This window comes from Pempheris klunzingeri, chromosome 20 (genome assembly GCF_042242105.1).
Source record: "Pempheris klunzingeri isolate RE-2024b chromosome 20, fPemKlu1.hap1, whole genome shotgun sequence".
Taxonomy (NCBI): domain Eukaryota; kingdom Metazoa; phylum Chordata; class Actinopteri; order Acropomatiformes; family Pempheridae; genus Pempheris; species Pempheris klunzingeri.
In genome coordinates, this window is record NC_092031.1 from 12,057,741 (window position 1) to 12,079,500 (window position 21,760).

Sequence of the window (21,760 nt, forward strand, 5' to 3'; positions counted from 1 at the left end):
GAAGTATGTTTTTAAAGCAATTCAAAAACACATTTTAGCCCCAAGAAAGATTTTCAAGTAAGGAAAATGACCTCACTGCCAACATGACCTCACTCTTTAGGTTTAAAAAGTCAAAATGTCCTCACAAAGACGGATGTAAAGAACACACACACACCGGAGGGAAATGAAACGACATTTGTTCTTTGCAGATTTTATTTGTTTCTCAAATACAGGAGAGTTAATGTACAGAAGGACAAAGAATTTCATCAAGAACTGTACAATATTTACACACCTTTTTTTCCTTTTTTTATGGAAAATTAGATTGTTTTCAAAATAAGTCATAGTATGCACAAACATCAAAATGATAAAAATGAAATGACTATTTCCTCTTTAAATATTACTTATTTATACTCCTTCTTCCCACATGGGAAATGGATAGTTTACTTCTTTTTCTTTGCACCTGCATGACTGATGATTGAACTGAAGCACAACAATGTTAAGTTTGAAATAGATTTTCCCCCATTCTCTTCTTTTTTTCCTTTTCTTCCCGTTTCTGATATTTTACACCCACCGTATTAAACCCGATACTCCTGTCTCAGCGTCTCGGTTCTTTTGAATAGAGGGGAAGACGGCTTGGATATGTGGGTTAAGATTGTATACTGAACCTGTGAAAAATAAAAAGGTATTTAAAATGTTAGGGCAGCCACCCAGCACTTGTGAGAGTTTAAGTTAAAAACCTCCTCATATAAATAATAAAAACATGTTTATATATTATCACACAGCGGACTGGTGCTGCCCTTCACATAGCACAGGATGAGAGAGAGATAGAGAGAGAGAGACAGAGAGAGAGAGAGAGACAGAGAGCGTTTATTATCACATTTCATGTTTCTACCCGAGGACGAGTCCATGTTCACGCTGCTCACGGCACACTCTACACGCAGTTTAAAAAGCATTCTCACCCTCTTCCACTCTTTTCAAAAGCCAACAGCTGATGTTAGTCTTCAAAAAATAATTTATGTAAAAACTAAGTGGTAATAGTTTCTCTTTGAACTATTGTCTTTATGACACACAGTTAACAAGATGTCAGTGGCTCCTCCGTTGACTTGGCGTTGCGGCTCCTCCTCTTTGTCGCGTCGCTCCCTTTTCACCAAACGGTCAATTCCCTCTTGACCCGCCAGTGACCCCTGATCCACTGGGGTCCCCCTCCTCACAAAGTAAGACATTTCTTTAGTCATTGATCAACAACAGGAAAAAGAACAGAGGCCAGTGTCCGAGGTCACATGGACAGACCCCCTTGTGTCCGTCAAGGGCCTGAAAAATTCATCCTCAGATCTTAGAGATTTGAAGAGGGTCGGGGGGGCTGTACAGTAGGATCCATCTTTCTGTTTTTGTATTTTCTTTTTTTTTCTTCTTTTTTTAAATCCTCTCGCTTTAATTCGTCCTCTCTCTCCTTCTGTGGTCGGCTCAGACTTTGGTGCTGAGTGTGAGCAGCTCGATGAAGGAGCCGAAGAGGGTGTCCAGCCAGCTCTGGTTGGCCATGCACTGCTGCACCACTTCCTCCTGGCCCGGGTCCTCAGCTGCCTGCTCAATGGTGTTGGTCTGGAAAAGTGGGATGGAAACACAGAGGGTTGTGATGCTAAGACTCAAACCAGGATTTTAGGTGGAAAAAATAATAATAAATACTGCAAATACATGCTGGTTTGTAATCCATCTAATGATGTGCTTTAACAAAGTGTGTGAGTATCTACATGCTGAAGCACAACATTTCTGAGCATGTTTGTAGTGACAGCTTCAAAATGACAAAATCTTGTCAATATACTTGTCTAATGTGCTAAAATGTGCTTGCTTACCTCTTTCTTGCACTGTAAGAAGGTGTGGTATTTATAGTGATGCAGGGAGTGGTAGAGACTGTAGATCCGATACGAATCGGCTGACAGTTTAAGGTCCTAACCAAAAAAAAAAAAAAAAAAAAGAAAAGGGAAGCAGATTAAAATAGAGTGAACTTCAATAGACAGAAAAGCTAAAGCTACAGTGATGATAATGTTACAACTCGATGTAAGAAAGAGTGAAAGTGGAGCAGGTTTGGAAACCAGCAGCAGGTGTCGGAGGGGACGCTGGTACCGTTTTACCCTCCATCCATCCATCTGTCTGTCTCCTGCCCTTCACTGCTGAGCTGTTTACAGTAGTGGTTAAGTTTATTGATGTCGTGGTTTCGGTGTCGCACAGAAACCAGAAAGAGTCACCTGACTGTAGGCTAAAAATCTCTTATAATGGTGCATGAAGATCCCGATAACGTGTGAATATTTGACAACTCAAATAAAAGTAAGAAAATGTTATAATGCAAATAGGGTGCTCCTTTTGCAGGGGGGCATTTTTTGACCACTACAGCCCCTTTAAAATACACTGAATTATCCATTAAGTGTCAACAAAGACTCCTCACCCTCTGAACACTCAAACACACACATACCTGGGGTTTAGGCAGGGTCTTTTTGACTCTGTTGAGGGTCTTGCGGTTGTAAGCCTCCCCGCTTAACCGCACCCTCACCACTCCTGAGTCCAGGGGGTCGACAATGATCTGGGGGTAAGCATGCAGGACCTCCTGTCAATGAAGAGGCAGAGAGAGGAGGATACAAGTCAGAAGCTGGAACAGGGAGACAGACAACAAGATATTTTAAGTGTAAAAAAAAAAAAGAAAAAAACAAATGTGTGTTTTTGCACTTTGTAAGTAATGAAATAAAATGTAAAAAACAGCTAAAAAGGCAGCTAATCCTCATGCCTGAGAAGCTGGCAAACATTTTTCATGATAAATTATTTCAATAATTAATTGGTTGTTCTAAATTAACTTTCTGCTTTTTGACAACTCAATTAATCTACTGATAGTTTCACTGGAATCCATTTCATTAATGACATAGCTTATGAATGGGTCTAGTATTGTTCTCCTTTTCTGCACTACAGATAAATATATTCTACAGAATAAAAAAAAAAATTGTTCCAATTTAAGACACAGCAATGCGAAATAAAAACTGAAAAGAAAATCAAAAGATGTCATTTCAGAAAAGAGAAGCGGCGCATTCAGGACAGATTACCTGGTGCTGAGAGCTCATGCCGACTCTCCTCAACAACCTCCTCTTCTGTTCGCTGAGGATGCTGTCAATCTTCCTCATTGGTGGGAGGTAGAGCTCATCTGGTGGCCAATCAAGGTAGAGGAAGTTTCATTAGTCATCATTCATGGAGCTGCCAATCATTCTAATACCAAAGGCAGATTCAAAGCAGCTCTTCCTGGCTGCTGATCTATCAGCGTTCCCGGGGCTTCCCTTCGACCTGTCAAATCCTGTTTATTTCCAAACAAATAAAAGATGAATCTATACATGCATGCTACACAATTATCAAACAATTCCCCTGTTATTGTAAGAGCAGTTAGTCCGGCTGGATGGCTTGTCCTGAAACTTGGCAGGTGCCCCTTCTCAGAGGTGGTGGCGCCCAAACTGCACACTGACACTTGATGCCACTTTTGGAAATACCATGAAAATTCCTCAAAACTGTGTCAATGCTGACATTTGAGCTGCTGGAGACATGCTACCAGACAGGCAGATCTAGTTAGGTTAGGTTAGAGATGTGTCCTAACACAATACAGGCTGCACCCGAGCTTCTCACTGCATTTCCTTCCCCTGCGTGTGAGAGACAGAGATTTTTATGGGAAGCTTAACGCTGAGGAGGCAGTGTGTGTGTGTGTGTGTGTGCCGTGTGCAGCTCTCACCGTCTGTGTCCTCCAGGGCTTGGATCATGTCGGGGTCCAGGGCTGTGCTGACCAGCATCTCCACGTAGCTCCTGAACATCTCCCTCATGGCACGGTTGTTCACTCCGCCTTTTACTGGCACTGAGTGGTCGAGAACCAGAAACATCAACAACCAGAAACCATCCAAAACCAACCTCCTACCATGACATGAATAACGACTGCTTTTTTAGTATTGTGGCCTTGAATGTTGAGGGAAACTCCATTACAATGAAATGTGATGTGAAGCACAAAGAATCAAAATGGCATCTCACTTTCATTCTCACTAGCTGCCTCATCCGATGAGTCCGAGTCCGATGATGAAGGTATTTCCTTCAGCCACTTCTTCCTTTTCTTGGGTGGTGGCTCTGCCTTCACTTTGGCTGGCTTCGACTTCGGTGGGCGCTCAGCCTTTTCCTTCTCCTTCCTCTCCACCGCTTTCTTCTCCTCCCTCGCTCTACCTCGTTCTGCTGCTGCAGCACGTTTCTCCTGCTGCGGCTGTACTCGCTTCTCCTTCTCGGTCTCCCTCTCTTTCTCCTTCGCTTTGAGCACAGCGGCTGGAGCCTCCTTCTTCTCCCGCTGATCTTTTGTTGTTGTGGTCGCTGTTCTCGTTTTCTCCCTCTGTTCGCGCTGGACTGGTGGGGCCACCCTCTCCTCTTTCTCTACTACTCTCGGTGGTGCCTGGGTGGTAGGGGGGGAAGCCATTCTGGGAAGGGACTGGCGTCTGTGACACATGAAGAAATTGTGAGATGGAAACCAGTTTAAATGAATGTATGGAGCCAAGAAAGAAATGACACTGCTGATACAAGAGGCTGAAAGGAATTTCCTTCAAAGTAACATCACAACACAAAGTAATGACCACATGTGAGTTTTGGAACCTGAATCAACTGGTTTAATCGAGAGCATCACCTTTAGACTCGACTCTACCTCCACAACTGTCTTGTGAACAAGTGATGTTTCAAGTATCAACAGTCTGTTTCCATAAGAAGGGTTCAGTCAACCAAGGCCCCTCAACTTTGTTTACATGGTGGTGGCTCCATGGTGCTTTCTGGGACATTTGGGTTAGGACCCACCTAGTCCCCTGAGTCATGACTGCCTGGCCCCCAAACACTCAACTGAGAGCTCCTCTCCCAGGCCCGGCTCTCAGAATACCCCTGGTGTTCCACAATCTGGCCAAAGTGATTTTATGCCGAATAAATCTAGCTAAATCTTAATTCAATGTGAATAAGATATTTGGTGCAGCAAATATTGGTACCTGAGGGCAGGTGTGGCTCTGCGCCATGGTCTCCGAGAGCAAACTCGGACATAGTCCTTCTTGTTGACGTTCTCCAGGAACTTGACATAGATTCGCTGGTATCGCCTTTTGGCATCTCCGAAGTAGCCAAGATACTGCACCAGAAACACATTTGAAAGATTTAATCATACAATGGCAACATATTCAATGCCAATAATTATGATAATGTGACAATATGGTTTGTAAGAATCTATATTACAGATATTACAGCGTATTACAGCATCTTTATTATGTAGCTGGGGCTGTTAGAAGAGTCAAATCCAGCGTGTCTGTTTGCAGGTGTGGTTAGATCACCGAGGGCTTGGGGTGAACTCACATTGCTTGTGGCGCAGAACTGCCTCTGTCCATCTTTGATCTCTGGGCTGAACTTCTGCAGCAGGGCTTTCTGCACCCTCCAGATGGGTGGAGGCTCGCGGCCCGTCTGCAGGGCCAGCTGTGCCCAAACACATGACACACACAGGTAAATACTGAAATGGCTCTATAACGTGGCAGGATTCAAATTTCAACTAATTCTATTTATTAAAAACGCAGCACTTCGTGATTTTTCTTTTCGTTAGCTTTAACAATACCTCAGGCTGCACTATTTTTAGCCTGTACTGACACCTATGCATAAGTTAAATTATTTGTTTATTAGTTAGAATAATTAATTCAGTTTGCCGCCTCTCCACCAGAGAGAAAACAAGTTACTTTAAGATCATTTAACTGTCAATAGCACACACAAAACACGCAAATACCTTGAGCGTTCGAATGTCCTCCACCCGCACCACAAACTCGTCTCTTTCTCTGAAGATGCCCTCCCCTCCACTCTCGCTCTCATCCTCCTCACTCTCTCCAACAATGGCGGCATCTTCTTGCTTCTGGGCGAGGTGCAGGGAGGTGATCTTTGGAGCTGGGGGCTCTTCTGGAGAGGCAGGGGACTCTGGAGACGGCAAGGGAGACTCCTTCTGAGCTGAAGATGGGGGAGGAGGGGAAGCCGGGGCAGGAGGAGGTGGTGGGGGAGGAGGAGTGGCAGGCTGAGGGAGGGTAGCGCTTAGGGGAGGTGGCGGAGAGGGGGATGTGGGAGCGATGATGGGGCTTGGAGGCTGGGAATTCTCTTGTTGTTCTTCTGGCGGAGGTGGTGGTGAGGGGAGCGAGAGGGGAGGTAGGGGGGAGTGAGAGGGAGAGGAGGATGAGGTAGGAGATGTAGGGACAGAGGGAGGTTCAGGAGTTGCAGGCGCTGGAGGAATCTCCGGGAGGGGCGCTGGGAGGAAAGAGGAGCAAGATTTAGGTTATGGTCAATTTTACAGATAAGTTTACCACATAGTCAAAACAGCCACAAGAATTGATTTTTTTTTTTTTAAAACAAAAACATGATGGGATATTTTATTAGACTAAATATCTTGCACAGTGATTTTTCAGAAAATATTTTGTTTTTCGGCTGAACTGTTGCTGTATAAATCAAACATGAGATGAATAAAAAGCTCCAAGGTTTACCATCGAGATTGGGTGCACCCAGGGTTTCCAGCTGTGGTTCTCTCTCCTCCATCATATCGCTCTCTCCATCCCCTCCTGTGCTCCTCTCCTCCTCCTCAATCTCTTCCTCTTTGTTCTCGTCCATGTCTCCATCCTCTGGCTGGAGGATGTCAGGTTCATTGGACTGAGGCAGGGCCTGAGGGGTATGCATGGTAGGCTGTGGGCTAAGCGTGGGTGGCTGCAGTGTGGGAGTAAGTGGGGACTGAGTGGACTGAGGCTGAGACTGGGGAGGTGGTGGGGGCAGTGGGGGCTGGATGTTAGAGGTTAGCTGAGGAGTGTCATACAGAGCAGAAATAGCTGAGGAGATGCTCTTCTGGAGGTCCTGGTTCTTTCCAACCGAGTCCTCCTCATCAGAGGAGAACGAAGGCAAGGTCTCCAGGTTCCTCTTCAGCTCATCGTCCAGGCGCTTGGGGCTGGGGCAGTTGCCCAGAGCCAGACCCCCATTTCCTTCACTGTCGCCGAATGGAGGTGGTGGCGGCGGGGGAGGTGGTGCGGGAGACAGTGGGCGAAGACCCCCTGATTTACAGGGTGAGGTTTCACCATTGTCATGTTCCATTCCTGGTGAGATGTCCAAGCCTGGAGGTCTCTTCCCCGTCTTGAGGAAGTCCAAGAATGAAGCAACAAAGCCAGCCTTCGACTCAGAGTCCTTCTCATCACCCTGAAAGTAATACAAAAGAGAGAGACTTTAGCGCAGGGCATGCACCACCATGAATGCAGCAAACTCCTTAACTGTCATGCAGTGAACTTGAATTAAAATTAGTTTAAATTTAGCTTTGCTCAACTTTTTAGCAGGACTTAAAATAGAAAGGTTACAATCCTACGGCTCTTACCCTGTCCTCCAGCCCCTCTTCATCCACTCCTTCACTCATCATCTGGCCTTTCTGCTTGTTCTTGTCCTGACTTCTGTTGCTTTCGGTGCTGCATGGAGGTCCAGGACTCAAACCGAGTGAGGGAGCGGAGCCCACTGAGCCGTCCGACAGAGCAGGGTCCGTGCCAGACAAAGAGTCTGTCCTCAGCAAGGCATCGGAGGAGGACAGGGTACCAATTGGTAACTTGATCTAAAACAGAAGAATGAAAACAGTAAGATTTAATGTATATTTGCCTGTATATAAAGATGTGTATATTACAATAACCAGTACAGAAAGCTTCATTTAAATTATTAGCTATTAGCTAATAACAGTATAACAATATAAACAGGCTGACTGAGCCTAACTCTAAACACGACTAACCTGAAAATAAAAAAAAAAAAAAGAGAAAGTACAGTAAGAGAAAAACAGAGATAAAGATCCTAGTAGCAGCCATGCATAGGTACAAGAAACAACTAAATATTGGTTGGCTCTCCCTTCCACGTAGTTGCAATAACTAGTGTAGCGATTCATCTGTGCTTAATTTTTTTTTTTTAGACCGAATGCCACTGACCTTCAGAGGTGGAATGGGCTCGTGTAGCTGCTGTTGAGGCTGGTGATGGAGCTGTTGTGGCTGCTGCTGATGGAGATGATGGTGGTGCATCTGATCCGGCTCCTTCCCACTCATTTCTATGTACATATCCTCCCTCCTTCCTCCTCTACCTCGGCTTCCACGGCCCCTACCCCTACCTCGTCCCTCCACATTGAACCCCCCTCCGACTGCCGCTCCACCCATCTCCCCCATCATCCCTCGTGGAGTGTAGGGCTCAGGCATCGGGCGGATGCGAGGCCTGCCTCTTGGCCTGGGGGGGCCCTCTCTCTTGGGTCTAGAGGGCTTTCGGCCCCTTTTCTTGGGTCCATCCTGCGGCAGCAGAGCGTGTGAAGCCATAGAGGAGTAGCCAGAGGAGTGATAGAAATCAATGTCACCCATTAAAGGGCTGAGAGACCCACTTCCTCCTCCTCCCTTTCTGCAGCTCGACACCAAGTCTGGCAATAGGTCTGGGAGCCTCCGGCTGTTCAACCGGATGTCAGCCGGCTGGTCGGCTTTATCCTCATCATCTTCAAACTCATATTCTTGAGCGTAACTTTTCTTGGGCAGTGTGTTGGGGTCCCGGCGTTCCTTTAACAGGTGGAAAGAGCTGGACTTGAGGAGCTTCTTGGGACGAGATGAGCAGAAAATGGGAGATTGGAGGCCTCCAGAACCAGCTCCTGTGTTATTTCCTCCAGGCCCAGAGGACATTTTAGCTCCAGGGTTGTTAGGACCAGCAGTATTGGAGCCCATACCCATAGCTGGGGCCTGGGACTGTATCAGTCCGAGCTGCTCTGTGTTGACAGTGGAAGGGAGTTCATGGGTTTTAAGGGAGTCTAGATCCAGTGTCATGGTGTTGTTGCTGGGTTCTTCCAGGCCATGACAGTATGGCTCATAACCCTGATCTCCACCGTGGTGACCCATTATGTCATAACTAGCTCCGCTGCTTCCCCCTGCTCCCCCTGCACTCTGTCCTGCTTTCATGGAATCCATTCCCTCTTGCCCAGTGTGGCTCTCATTCATCTCCTCTTGCCCTGGTCCCGCACCTCCAGCACAGCTCGACTTGTAGTCCTCTGGACAAAACATGTCTTCCATTCCTGGGAAAAAGGAGCGGTCCTCATCCTGAAGGAGGGAGTCTGGGAAGCAGATGGAAGTTAAGGGTACAAAACGGTTACTTTGTTGATTCTGGTCTGCTTTCTCTACTGGGCTGACCGTGTCAAACTGGTGCTGCTCTGAACGCTGCTGGTCCATCTGGCTCTGCTGAGGGGTGAGCTGGGATGAGAGTGGCTGCTGTGGGTCAGGTTGTGGCTGGGAGTGGGCTGAGGCAGATTGCGGGGGTATGTGGTGAGGGTGTGGGGTCTGCTGCTGAGGGTGGGGTTGGGAGTGTGGGTGGTGAGAGTGGGTTTGTTGGTGTTGAGAGCTGGGGTGCTGCTGCTGTTGCTGCTGCTGGGGGTGGTGCTGTGAAAGATGGTGCATGTGAGATGGTGTGGACAGGCCAATATCGGGCTCAGAGAGGAAGGAGTGGAGTTCAGAGGCTGAGTGTTGCTGGGAATGGTGGTGGGATGGGTGCTGCCTCTGCTGCTGCTCCTGTTGTCTGTGGCGCTCACTGCTTCCTCCACTCCTCCCGCCGCTGCCCGCTCCACCGCGTCTGTCCTCTGCCACAGCTACGTCTGCGCTGGAGGTCTGAGAAAGGGATCGCTCCAGCATGTCCAAGGAAGCCACCACTGAGCTTTGTTTGACCTGGCTCTGCTCGTGCTGATGTGTAGGGGGGCCGTGGTTGTAGTGAGCCGCTGCCACCTCCAAAGCCTGGGACTGGAGTTGTAGCTGGAGCTGGGTGGTTTGGGACTGAGGCTGAGCCTGATGTTTACTTGAGCCAAGTGTCCCACCGGCACCTTCCATTACAGCTTGCTGTTGGCTAATAGAGTGCTGCTGTTGGGGATGAGAATCAATTTTGTGGTGCTGCTGATGCTGATGGGAATCCATCTTCTGGTGCTGTTGATGCTGAGGGTGGGAGTCCATTTTTGGGTGCTGCCGATGCGGTTGGTGTTGCCGATGAGAGTCCATTTTGTGGTGCTGTTGTTGATGTTGTTGATGGGGCTCCAGTTTGTTGCGGGTGGTGTGGGACAGCACGGATTGGAGCAGGTGTGGCGGCTGACGGGACTGATCAGTGGGAGAGTCCATGAGGGAGGCAGCAGCTTGAGACTGGGAATGCTGTTGCTGGACTTCCGGGGTCTTCCGAGGGTAAGGGATTTCCGCGCGCTCCTGTGGCTTCTTTTGGAGCTCCATTTGGGTGTGGGACGGCATTTGTGAGTGTGAGGAAACGTGCTGACTATGTGAGGAGTGCTGGGGAGCAAGGGAGTATGGGTCACCCCGCCCATAGTGGACTACAGAGCCCAGGTTGTCATGGTGATGGAGGTGGGAGTGCACTTGTTCAGCGCTGCCCCTCCCTCCACTGCTCCTGCTGCTTCCGACAGACCTCTCGTTCCTTTGCTGCTGTTGTTGCTGTTGATGATGGTGTTGTTGATGCTGTTGCTGTTGTTTCTTCAATGACATCTCCAGCTGATTTTCCAGTCCTGAGATAGAACCTGCAGACCCTGCATTACCTACTCCAGCATTGGATGTGGCGCTGTGGGTACGTATGACACTCTGAGGGTGGTACCTCTCCTCAGAGGTCTTACCCATGTCATAGCTCAGCCCTTTGCTTGAATCAGTGGTTGGGGGCACTGACTGGGGCTGAGGCTGTGTTTGTTGGGATGTCTGTTGGGGTTGTTGTTGAGAATGGTGATGAGCAGCCTGGGGAGTGGGACTTGCTTGGGCTTGCAGCAGGTGCTGGATCAAGAACTCATCGTCGTCATCTACTTCGTCTTGGGATCTCTGAGAGCCCACTCCTAGCATGGAGGTGTCCGGCTTTGTTTTGGAGGAGGTGGAATGATAGGACTGAGGCTGGGAGCTGGGGCCTCTGGTATCGGGATAGCCCTGTGGGGAAGCTAGGAAGGTGGGGGAGAGAACTGAGGAAATGTATTTATTAGAACCAGTGCCTCCTGGAGATTGTGTCGGGCAGGTCGGCACTGGGGAGTGCAACCCTGGACGGATGATACCTGAGTTGCCTGACGGAGAGGGGCTAGAGTCTGGAATATGGTACGACCCTCCACCACTAGCACCTCCACCTCTCTCATTGGTCATGCTATTTCCCGCTCCTCCTCCTGACCCAGAGTTCCCGCTCCCTGTGCCACTACTGCTTCCTCCCACAGATGCTCCACTACCTGATGAGCCACTTGACCTTAAAAGGGCAGGGGAATGACCGGGGGCTCCGTAGCCTAATGACGGGCTTCCAGCTCCACCCAGAGAGGATGGAAGTGATCCATAAGCAGAGTCAGCTCCATATATATCAGTAGAGTACGACTGGCTTCGCCCTCCTAAACTACCGTAGCCTTTCCCACCTGTACCTGAGCTCAGGTCTTGGGCTTGCGGTGAACTGAAGCCTCCGTAAGACTGAGCCAGGTGGGAAGTCGGAGGCTGATTAGGGGAATATGACTGTGTCTGCTGCTGGGGTGGGGTCTGACCCGTAAGACCAGAGGTGGGGGTCTTCACTGGTGGCACAGGAGAGCCATAGCCTGAGAGGCAGGATTTGGGGAGAGACTGGGGCGCTGAGGTGGAAGTGGCAGGGGGCTGCTGCTGCTGAGGGGCCGGGGGAGGAGGAGCTGGCTGAGGGGGTGGCTGTTGCCTAGAGGGGGCTGCGCTGGAGCTGGAAGTCGGGATTGAGTTGGAAGGATGAGCCCCAGAGGTGGCAGAAGAGGAGGAGGAGGAAGAGGACGTGGAGGAAGCAGAGGGGGGTGTGTGGGGAGTTCTTGAGGATGATGCTGAACTGGCAGAAGAATAGCCACTGCTGGAGCTGCTTTTGGTACCTTTCCCAGCTGAGGAAGAAGAGGAGGAGGAGGAGGAAGAGGAATAGGGAGGCTGGATGATTGGCCGATACTGCTCAGTGCGCGAGGTGGGCTTGTGGTCAGATGAGGGGCTCTGGTCGCCCAGTGGGCTGCAAGAAAGTCCAGCATGCCTGTGGTGGGTTGCAATCTGCTGGTAGCCCGCCCCTCCACAGCTGAGGTAGTGCTGAAGGGAGTGGGCAGCAGAGGATGAGAGCTGTGACTGAGTTGGCGTGGGCCGCTGGTAGTGCTTTATAACGCTGTCCTGCCGGGGTACTGCTCGTTCCTGAGCCGAATTGGACTGGGACTGGGACTGAGGCTGGGGCTGAGCTGAGGAAAAGACTGATGCATTGTACAGCTGGGATGACTGGTCCTGGAGCTGTGATGACAGCAGGTTGAACTGGTGTGACTGCAGGTGCCTGGCAGAGGTCGCCTGGGCTGATGTGGCACTCGTGGGATCCTGGCTGCCCCTATAGGCTGCTGCAGCAGCACCCTGCGAGGACAAGAGTCTATCAAAACCCAGGCTAGACTGGGAGGGGGCCTTGATGTGTAGTAGGGGGTCATGTGGTGAGAGCAGGCCATTGGATGTGGGACTAAACGTGGGCGTGTCCTGGAGGGAAAGGGAGGCAGCAGGGAAAGAGCGGCTGGAGAAGGATGCTGGATGCTGATAGGCTGAGAGAGCTGAAGAGGAGGGGAAGGAACCAGAGCCAGGAAGGGCTCCAGAGATGAATAGTTCAGGAGGAGCAGACGTGTGCATCGCTGTTAGGGAAAAAAAAGACACATTACAAAATTACTCAATATCCATCAAGCCATTGTTTAAATCATTATAGAAGCAAGCATTTAAAATGCATTTAAGAATAACACTTAATTACACACAGTTAAATACAGTAAAGTGCTTGAACTTCATACGAAAATGCTCAAATAGCAACACCATCAGAATAATGATGCAGCTAGGCATCGAGAGGGTCTTTAAATGTCATATTGACTGTGGGGTCTGTTTGAATGTCAACACATTAGGGAAGATCTAACACAACCCCACCTGTCTGCCAGGATGGCGTGCGGAACTGGGAGAGAAGAGAGGAAGCAGAGGGCGGAGGCTGGGGTCCCCGGGACTCCAGGGCTGAGATCAGATTCATGACGGAGGCATCGGGAGCAGAGGGGCTGGCATGGTGCAGGCCAGTGTCAAAGAGCCCCGACAGACCTTTGGAAAGGGAAGACAGAACCAGAAAAAATGATTAATTGATTAAGAATGCAAATTTTAACAGATAATTGCAGATATATAGATGAAACCTTAATACATAAGAAAAATACTAAAGAAATTATTTTAGAATGTGGATTAAATATTCTTTAGAAATCAAAGTTTATTTAGCAAGCCTACTGTCACAAATACCAATAATCAGAATTTCTTTAACGTAACTGTAAATACGTCAAGCTCCGTTGCTGAAAACAACTCTTACAATATCGGTTTATGTGAATGAAAGCTGTGACTGTAGGCTTTTTTCCTGAAATCAGGTTGAACAGCTAGGGCTTCAACTTAATTGAGCTATAATGTGCACGTTTTTCAATGACAATAATCTACCAGGGCCTGCAAGGAGAGACATAATAATTCATTGCCGGGGCCCCTTATGGTCGTGACATGGAAGGTATGACATTTATCTCACCCAAACTCCGTCCAGCTGCTCCCCAAGCCCCGCCTTGGCCAGAGCTCCCTGGGTGGTGATTGGTGGCATAGCCCTGCAGAGGGTGTGGGGTGGCGTAGGCTTGTCGGTGAAGGAGCTCAGACTCAGGGTGGGATGATCTGGAACTCCCGTATACAAGACTATGGAAGGAAGGGGAGTGGGGGATTGTGAAGTGTCAATAATTTCAGAGCACATTTACATAAACCTAATCTGTTCCCAAAATGTGTCCCTGGAGAACTGTCTAGGCTCAAGTCATTTATAAAACCTGGCATGAAAATAAACTGCTCTTCAGTTAACAATCCACACATGAGATGTGAACTCAAGGCTGTTCATTAGTTTAGTCTCTGCATGCAACTTCTCAACGGTGTGCAAAAACAAAAATCCTTAATGAGTCTGCTTTGTATCTGAGGGTGTGCATTGAGTTAAGACTGAGGGGGAGTAAAATGTTAACGATCTAAATCAATAATGACAGAATTTCAAAGTTGGGCATGACACCAAAGTGTATTACAGCAGATGCAAATCTGTCAAGAGTGTCATGCAAAATTTATGGGAGAGTTAATTTGCAATTATCATAATAGCGCCACAACAAACACTACATAATTTAGAAATGTACAAACTCATTCCAGTGCTGAGGATTTGCTAGTTAAAAGAACTTGGCTTTAGCAGAGACGCATCAAAATGCGTGGCTGCCTGGCTGCCTGGCCATGTAACATGCTAGCATTCATGCTGCTAGCAGTAGCACCGCCTAGCAAGCAGTGCACAGCAGCTGTGGTAGAAATGCAGAGACTAGGCCCAAACTGGAGGCCAGTCTTTAAACGTGTAAATAAACCATGGGAAACCGATGTGCAGATTTAGACCGCATGAAATATACACTTTCCTCTATTCACGCCAAACCTCAACGATGAATCTGTCTGCAGCCATTGATTATGTTGATGTAGCGGAGTGCGAGACGACGCAAATGCATGCTAAACACCAGCAACTAGCCAGGTTTGTTTAGCCAAATATCACTACCCATGGGGCCATAGTGGCTATCGACTATGATCAGTGAGCAACACTCTGGGTCAAAATATCTCAAACATGTGCTGCTAAATAAAAAAGGCAGTGATGCTTGCTTGCACAGGCCTCAAAGGACTTCCATGCAACATAACGCTAGCATGCAGGCTAACGAAGAGCTAGAAGACAGAGGCATCCTGCACAGTCCAGGCGATTTTCATCATCTTGTGATTTCATCTTGGCTTTATTTTTCATCTTTAGACAAACAGCATATTGCAAGTTTAATGCAGTGGGGAGGCTCCACATTGTAATAACTCAAATTAGCATAAACCATTAAAAAAAAAAAAAAAAAAAAGCCACCACCAATTATCTAGATCACGCTTTTGGGCAAAATGCATTAGAAATCTCGATGGTGAGAGTGTGGCACCGCCGTCACCTCCGGCTTTTTTATGTCCTGTTTTAATCACAACGCATCAGATTAATAAATGTTTCATTAAATGCATCCTCCCGGTTAATATGCATCAGTTCTTCTTGTTGATGTCTGACAGGGGGGCTGCTGTGAGTGAGGGGCTTTGCTGCGTCTGCACTCTTCGCATTTGCCTATCAATCCTCTGAATTTATCTATCGGGGTCCGTGTCCAGGCCTGCACACTGGGAACAATAATTCCTATGGATGCTTCAGACATACCCCCACCTCCAACCCGCCAGGTCCACCTAAAACCACGTCTGTCAATCACACAAATCATATCCCCAACCTTTTCCCTTTCTCCACCCCGCCCACCCCCACGACACGCACACCGCTCCATTCCTGTTTATAATATTATTACTATGCAACTGTTCGGATGACAATGCACTACACATAATGGCAAGGCATGGCACTATATGTGAACCCAATGGCGACAATTTGTTTACATGGGCCACACCGTGCCCTGCAAAGTACCAGTGATGCATGCACATTGTCTGAATCCGATGCATACCTTGCTTTTGCCGATCTCTCGTAACTCCATCCTGCTCCTGCGCCCAAATCACCAAATCCTGTTCCCGGGTAATTTCTATCCATTTATGTGGCGTACAATGTGTCCGATGAGGACGAAAGCAACGAGACCGTCGCAGGGCAGATCACGGAAAAAAAATCCAGTCTTTCCCGTTCTCCGTTTCAGGCTATTTTCCCCGGTTTCATAAGCAAGTCCTCAGGAGTGGAAAACAGCATATTGAAAGAGAAATGGAGGGGAGGAGGAGAAAGCTGGATGAAAAAAGAGGGGGGTCTACGGGGTTACAATCCAACCACCTCCAAAAAAAGCCAGTCTTTCTCCTTTTCCGACGCCTTTCACGTTTATCATTTCCACGATTGCAGATTTAGTGCAAAATCAGTCGCGAACATGATGAAGATGCCGCGGTTTCGGCCGGTGATGGGAGAATTGCTGATAAACATTTGATTTGAATGCGTCCTTTCTCACCGTCTCTCCTCCCCTTTCTTCAGGCTAGTCTTTGCTACGCTGCTAGCACCAGAAAAAGATCGCAATCGACGGGCCACGTTGGTAGCAACCATTCCCCACATACGAGCAAAGAAATCCCCTGTTTCAAAGTCTTTTTTTTTTTCCCTCTCCCTCTCTCGCTCTCTCTCTTTGCATGCAAATCGATCCCACCCCCCTCCGGAGCAGAGCTGTGGGCTAGCAGCAGATGCTAGCTGTCAGTAACGACGCATCAAAATAAAACAGGACTGCCTTTATTTCCCCCAAACACTCGCTCCTCGTCTTTCCTACTTTCTTTGGCCTTTCGAGTTAAAGCGACGATAAGTTTGCCCGCAAACCAGAAACGCAACCAGGGCGTGCAAAAACATCAATACCGAACGAGGAAGTGTGCAGAAAGCAGGCCGCGTTTTAATATTTTTTTACTCATTTTCCTCCGGAGACGCCATTTTTGAAGGCGGCTGGCCGCTGTCCGTCCTCCCTCTCCCCCTCTCTGTCTCACCGCCGAGACTCACACAGTGTCTGCGGTGACCTCCATTCACTCGGCCCTGTCTGCCAACCAGCCCTGCATCCTTTCCCAGATTTTCATCTTATTCACAGGCTGATTATTAATTTAAACAACATTTTTTACGAGAGAGAGAAAAAAAAAACAGTCAGCTGTTTGCACTTGAACGCAGCGATTGGCTGCGACGCGTTCGGGTGCAAAAAAATATTTCCAGTGATAACCAGATTTATGTAGGCCTCCAGCAAGCAGCAGTCGCTCTGCACATTCACATCCAAATTGTGCAGCCTGTTTGGGAGACAGTGCCATTCCCTGCCTCCAGTCAGATGCTCAATTAATTAAATAGGCTGCCTATAATCAGCGTGCCAATGTGGGGTATTTTCTGCCTTTAGATATGCCAAATTCCTTAAAGAAACCATGACCTGTTTTAGGCCTTTTCTTCCTTCTAATTTTAGATTTGGACAACCTGTCTGCCAGACTCCATGTGCACTGGACTTGTTCGCCAGCAGATGGCACGCTGGATTTTATGGTGGTTAAAGGAGGAGGAATCACTGATCACAGACACAGAGAGATGTTTTGCTCCTGCTCATATTTCATATCTTTTGTGTTTTGACCCGGATTTTCTGATGCACTCTTGTTGGCTTGACCATCATATTAATCAGCCACTATTTCCAAATGCAGACATTAAGCGAGATGAGCTTTAAGAGAAGTGTTACAACACACGAACAGGCATCTAAACTAGCTAATATTGCTGAGTGTGAATGTGATCCCTTTTGTTTACATGTGATAATGATGCACACACCCTGGAGGCCTATCTGTTCCTGAAATCCATCATCGTGTGTGTGTGTGTATCAGTGTTTGTTGCCCTCTGGTGGTCAAATTGAATCATATAACTTTAAATATTTAACGGTGTCCATTTATGCTTTTGTACTTTTTGAGGAAATGTGTCATGGGTGCAAAACATGGGAGAAAACAAACCTCCTGTGTTTTGTCATGCCATGTTTTGTCCTACATTATCTATAACACACACAGGGGACACATGGTGCCGGTACCTACAGTATTGTGCTGACGAATAATTGTTCAAAAGACTTGTGACTTTAGCATCTCTTGGTCAGTCATTCTTCTCCCTGTGTCTTTATTTAATGAGCTGTAATTGCAGAGAGTAAAGTGATGCAGTGGTAAATAATATTTTGCTGATTCAGACAAACCCTCCACCCAGGCCCCAGGGTATCTGTAACATTTACCTTATTATTATATATTTGGTAAAAACAAAATTGTGGAGTACATTGATTATCCTGAGACATTGAGGCTTCATAAATATTAATAAACTCTACAAACTAAGATTTCACTTATTTCACTGTTGGACAGGATTAATGTAATCTCTACAGAAACACAGAAACACCTCAGTGGGTCATTTAGCTTTACTGTAGTTTGAATATAAAATATAATCATGAACTAGAATGTAAAATTTATGGTCATTATTCTGATTTGCTGTCATTTATTCTGTTAGTCTCAAATGTACAAAATATTTCAATATTTAATTTTCCTTAAATTAACAATGTTTTATTTTGTTTCAGGAGCAAGTGCTTCTTGACATTTATTGTTGCCTTTCTCAACTGTTGGTATTAATTCTGATGGAGGTAACTGGTTATTGTTTTTTTTTTTATATATTGCTATTCTTTCCACCCATCCAGTATTAGGAAAAGGTGCTTCACATCAACATCCAGACACCATTGTTAAAAGAGAAGAAAATTGCTTGCATATTCCTAGAAAACCCTTCAACTGCATGAATGTCGTCCTCACTATGAAGCTTTATGGATGTAAATGAGCCAGCAGATGTCTCATAAAAAACCTCTGACTGTGGGACAAACAGTTACTCAGCGTTTATTAAACCTAAAAGTGCTCAATAACAGTATGTTTCTCGGACATGTGCCGTGCAGATGAATGCAGCTACGCAGTCAGGACGGGATGAGTTAGATGCTCAGAATAAGAAATGAATGTGTGTTCCTGTAGGGATTAACCTCGCTAATGCTACTACCTACATCTGCTTTTATTTTTATCTTTGAAAGCCTGAAAATTCTGGATTATTTTCAGACTATTAGTTGCATTATTCCTAGCGGCACGCTCAACGCTAAGTCAACATTTTATTGGTTAAACAAATGCTACAACTCTCAGCTCATCCTCTTAAGCCAGCCAGTGGTGTAAAACAAAGTCAGGCTCCCCAACCTCTTTTCAGGAAAAGTCCCTCCCCTGTAGTGAGTACTTTAGATGCATTATGAGGCCTTTGTAATGCATAATGCTTGACTCAAAAGGTCAGCTATCTGCATATTCATTAGAAAGACTGTAAAACAATGAAGGAGGAATTAAAGAATTTAAGAATACCTAAATGACATATGTTGATGTACATGAATAGATAGGAATGGGAGAGAATATCAGAGACAAAGATAAGAACAACAGAAGGGCTGGAAATTAAAGTAAGAATTTCAAACCAAACTTAGGGTTCCATCAGATTCCCTCTTTGAAGCTCATCACACTCGGTCACTGCCATGCCTCATCCCCCCTCCTCCCTCCCTTACTGTCTTTCCCTCCATCTCTGTAACTAATCTCTAACCATACTTGACTGCAGCTCGTACAGCAGTGCACCTCCACTAACTCCAGCTCTCTTCAGCCAGAATGCCAGGCTCTAACGAAGCTGCGCCAGCCCCGTGCCAGGTTATCAAGGAGGATGTTGACAAATGGTGAGTTTGGACAGACATGGCGTAGATTTATAGATGCTGAAAGTGGTGTTTAAGCAATTAAACATACATTCAAAACTCTAAAACAGATCATTACATTTTCCCCAGCCAGTGTGACAGTCTTTTAGTGAGCGTAAGTGAGTCATTGTGTAACTTTTTTGCCCTCAAGGAAGATTCATTAACTGTGTTTGGGTTCCAGCTAAATACCGATCACTTTCCATTTCATCCTTTTGGCCATTCACAGTCACTGCTTATTGAGTTCTTCGCATGGCATCCAGTGTATTCATGTTAACTTCTCATCTGGGCTCGACTTGTAGGAGCGCCTGTGGGGGTGATCATTAAGTCTAATTGGAGTTCATGTAGAATACTTGTTCACAATTTCCACTAAATCCGCTCTACATCATAGGACTCAGTGTGATGACATTTACAGAGGGCCCTTACAGTAATAAAAATGTCTGGAGAAGCAGAAATAGACCTCAGGTTTAAAATAGGCTTCCACATGTATGACCTATTGCAGCGGACCAGCTCATTCCTGCCTGTTGGTTCATGTTACATGCGAGACGTGACAGACTTTTGTGTCCACGTGCAGCAGTGATTAGTGTCAGTGGAGCTGCAGTACAGATTACTCACTCTTGCTCTAGTACTTCACCAAATGTACATAAATACAGCTGTGGTGCTTTATTATCAGGCTACACTGTGATAATCCCTTTGATGCACATGTGGACTACAGAGGGAACTAAAGAGCGATGGACTGTAGAGATGTTCCTTATGTCCTCCACACAGCTTCAGGTGCTATAACTCCTGATATGTTCACTTATTTTACATGTCTCCACATTTACGTCATGCAATTTGTACAATTTTAAGTGAAACCCTTTCATACGCCAAAGAGAATTACCCTGTTCCTTGCGTGGAGAGTGGTAAGACTGTTCTGTAAATCTGGCTTTGTGTTTCAGTGTCAGAGAGAAAGGAGCGGAGGGCTGTAAAGATCTGATAGATGCCTTCCAGGCCTGTATAAAAACCCTGTCTGAGGGATCATAATACATAAGGAAATACATCTTAATAAAATGTAAGTTCACACAAATGAATACAAACTATTGTCTTTGAATGTTTTCTTGAATCGAGGCTCAAAACCAACCATAGAACACAAGTCCTGTGGTCTAACACGGGTAATCAGTGCTAATCAGGCAGTCACTCCAAGTCATATTATTATTATTATTATTATATTGGAGATAACCGCTGAAGCTCATGGAGGATAATTTTATCCAGAATTAGACGAAAATGAAATGAGAGAATAGAAAATAAACAAGTGTTTCACAATTCAGACAAATCAGGCCATAACAGAAAACCGAAACTAAGAGAGGAAGTGGGATATTCAAATGACAAATGGATGTTCTGAAAAGGCAATTCGAAAATCATGAGTAAGCAGATCTATTTACAAAATACACTATAAGTTGCTGACCTATGTGTCAAATTTATTTCAAGCTGTAACACGTGAAGCATCCATGTTTTATTTTATCTGATTGATAGAAACCACAGAGTGTCTGTTGTAGGGTGAATATGCCTTTGATGCCTAATTGTATTGTGTTGTGTTCAGATGACTCGAATCACATATTTTGTCACATTCTCTGCCTGTGATGTTGCAGTCTCATATCTTTTCTCTGATGTTTTTGTAATCACAGCTTCACTTTATCAAAGTCCTGCACTTTCCCAGCATTCCCTTCCTCGCTTATTGCGCTGGACCGAACCATCTGAACAGCCGAAGAGGGGGTGATGATAGTGATGTGAATGTGAATACTGTGTACTTCTGTCAATGTGAAACTTCTTTTGGAATTTATTGACCATAGTACACTATATCACTGATTATGTATCCGCTGTACAATCTACATGCACATTAATACAAAATACAATGAATATAATGCCTTCATTGTTTTTCTTTGGTGATATCAGATGTTAGTATGTCACCAGTTTTTGTTATGTCCTTAAGTTATTACATGTACTGGCTGCTGGAGCTTCTCCACTGGCCGAGCACAGGCCTCTGCACGGAGCAGTTGCTCTTAATGGAATTAAAAAGAGCTTGTTAATCTCTGCTTAATCCTCACATTAGTACTTGCACTCAGCAGTGTAATGTCACTTTTCCAGTCTGAGCTCTAGCAACGGGTGTGGTGATTGTGGGAATGCACAAAGGTTGCACTAGAGGAAGGACGTGGAGGAGAAGTTTGTCCAGAATTCCTTTGTCCTCAGTAGCACTAATCGTCAGGCATTCGGCTGTGACATTAAACAGAGGTGTACAGTATCTTTGCAGGTTTATGGAGAAGGCAAACTTCATTCTGTCCTCAAAGCCTCACAGCTGCAGACTGAGAAGTTTTGTCCTACTTTTCCTTCCCCCTGGTTTGCTTCCTGGGCTCCCTTGTTTCCTCTATCACCAAACAAAGCTGCATTTTTTTTTCTCAGTCTAGACCTGTCTGTTATCTT

The 21,760-nt window shown here is 46.3% G+C and overlaps 1 protein-coding gene and 1 long non-coding RNA gene across 2 annotated transcripts; one reads left to right on the plus strand and one right to left on the minus strand.

Annotated features, from left to right (window-relative positions):
- Positions 1 to 164: 164 nt before the first annotated feature.
- On the minus strand, positions 165 to 16,353 carry prr12a (proline rich 12a). Its single transcript, XM_070851343.1, has 15 exons — positions 15,560 to 16,353; positions 13,573 to 13,730; positions 12,951 to 13,112; positions 7,977 to 12,670; positions 7,388 to 7,615; positions 6,519 to 7,215; positions 5,780 to 6,285; positions 5,362 to 5,478; positions 5,007 to 5,140; positions 4,027 to 4,475; positions 3,737 to 3,856; positions 3,066 to 3,163; positions 2,447 to 2,578; positions 1,830 to 1,925; positions 165 to 1,578 (listed from the first exon to the last, which is right to left on the minus strand). The coding sequence occupies exons 1-15, from the start codon at positions 15,640 to 15,642 to the stop codon at positions 1,444 to 1,446; spliced, it is 7,809 nt and encodes a 2,602-aa protein (XP_070707444.1). The 5' UTR covers positions 15,643 to 16,353; the 3' UTR covers positions 165 to 1,443.
- Positions 16,354 to 19,173: 2,820 nt separating this feature from the next.
- Positions 19,174 to 21,185, plus strand: LOC139220397 (uncharacterized). Its single transcript, XR_011585765.1, has 3 exons — positions 19,174 to 19,291; positions 20,242 to 20,354; positions 20,968 to 21,185. It is a non-coding gene; the product is annotated as an uncharacterized lncRNA (long non-coding RNA).
- Positions 21,186 to 21,760: the final 575 nt, after the last annotated feature.

Bases quoted from the DNA above. Each gene is read 5' to 3' on its own strand.
- prr12a (XM_070851343.1), bottom strand. From the start codon at position 15,642: ATGGATAGAAATTACCCGGGAACAGGATTTGGTGATTTGGGCGCAGGA. The intron at 5,479-5,779 runs GTATTTGCGTGT...GTTTGGGCACAG, and splicing joins AGGACATTCGAACGCTCAAG to CTGGCCCTGCAGACGGGCCG. The intron at 2,579-3,065 runs GTAATCTGTCCT...CTTCATTGACAG, and splicing joins GCATGAGCTCTCAGCACCAG to GAGGTCCTGCATGCTTACCC.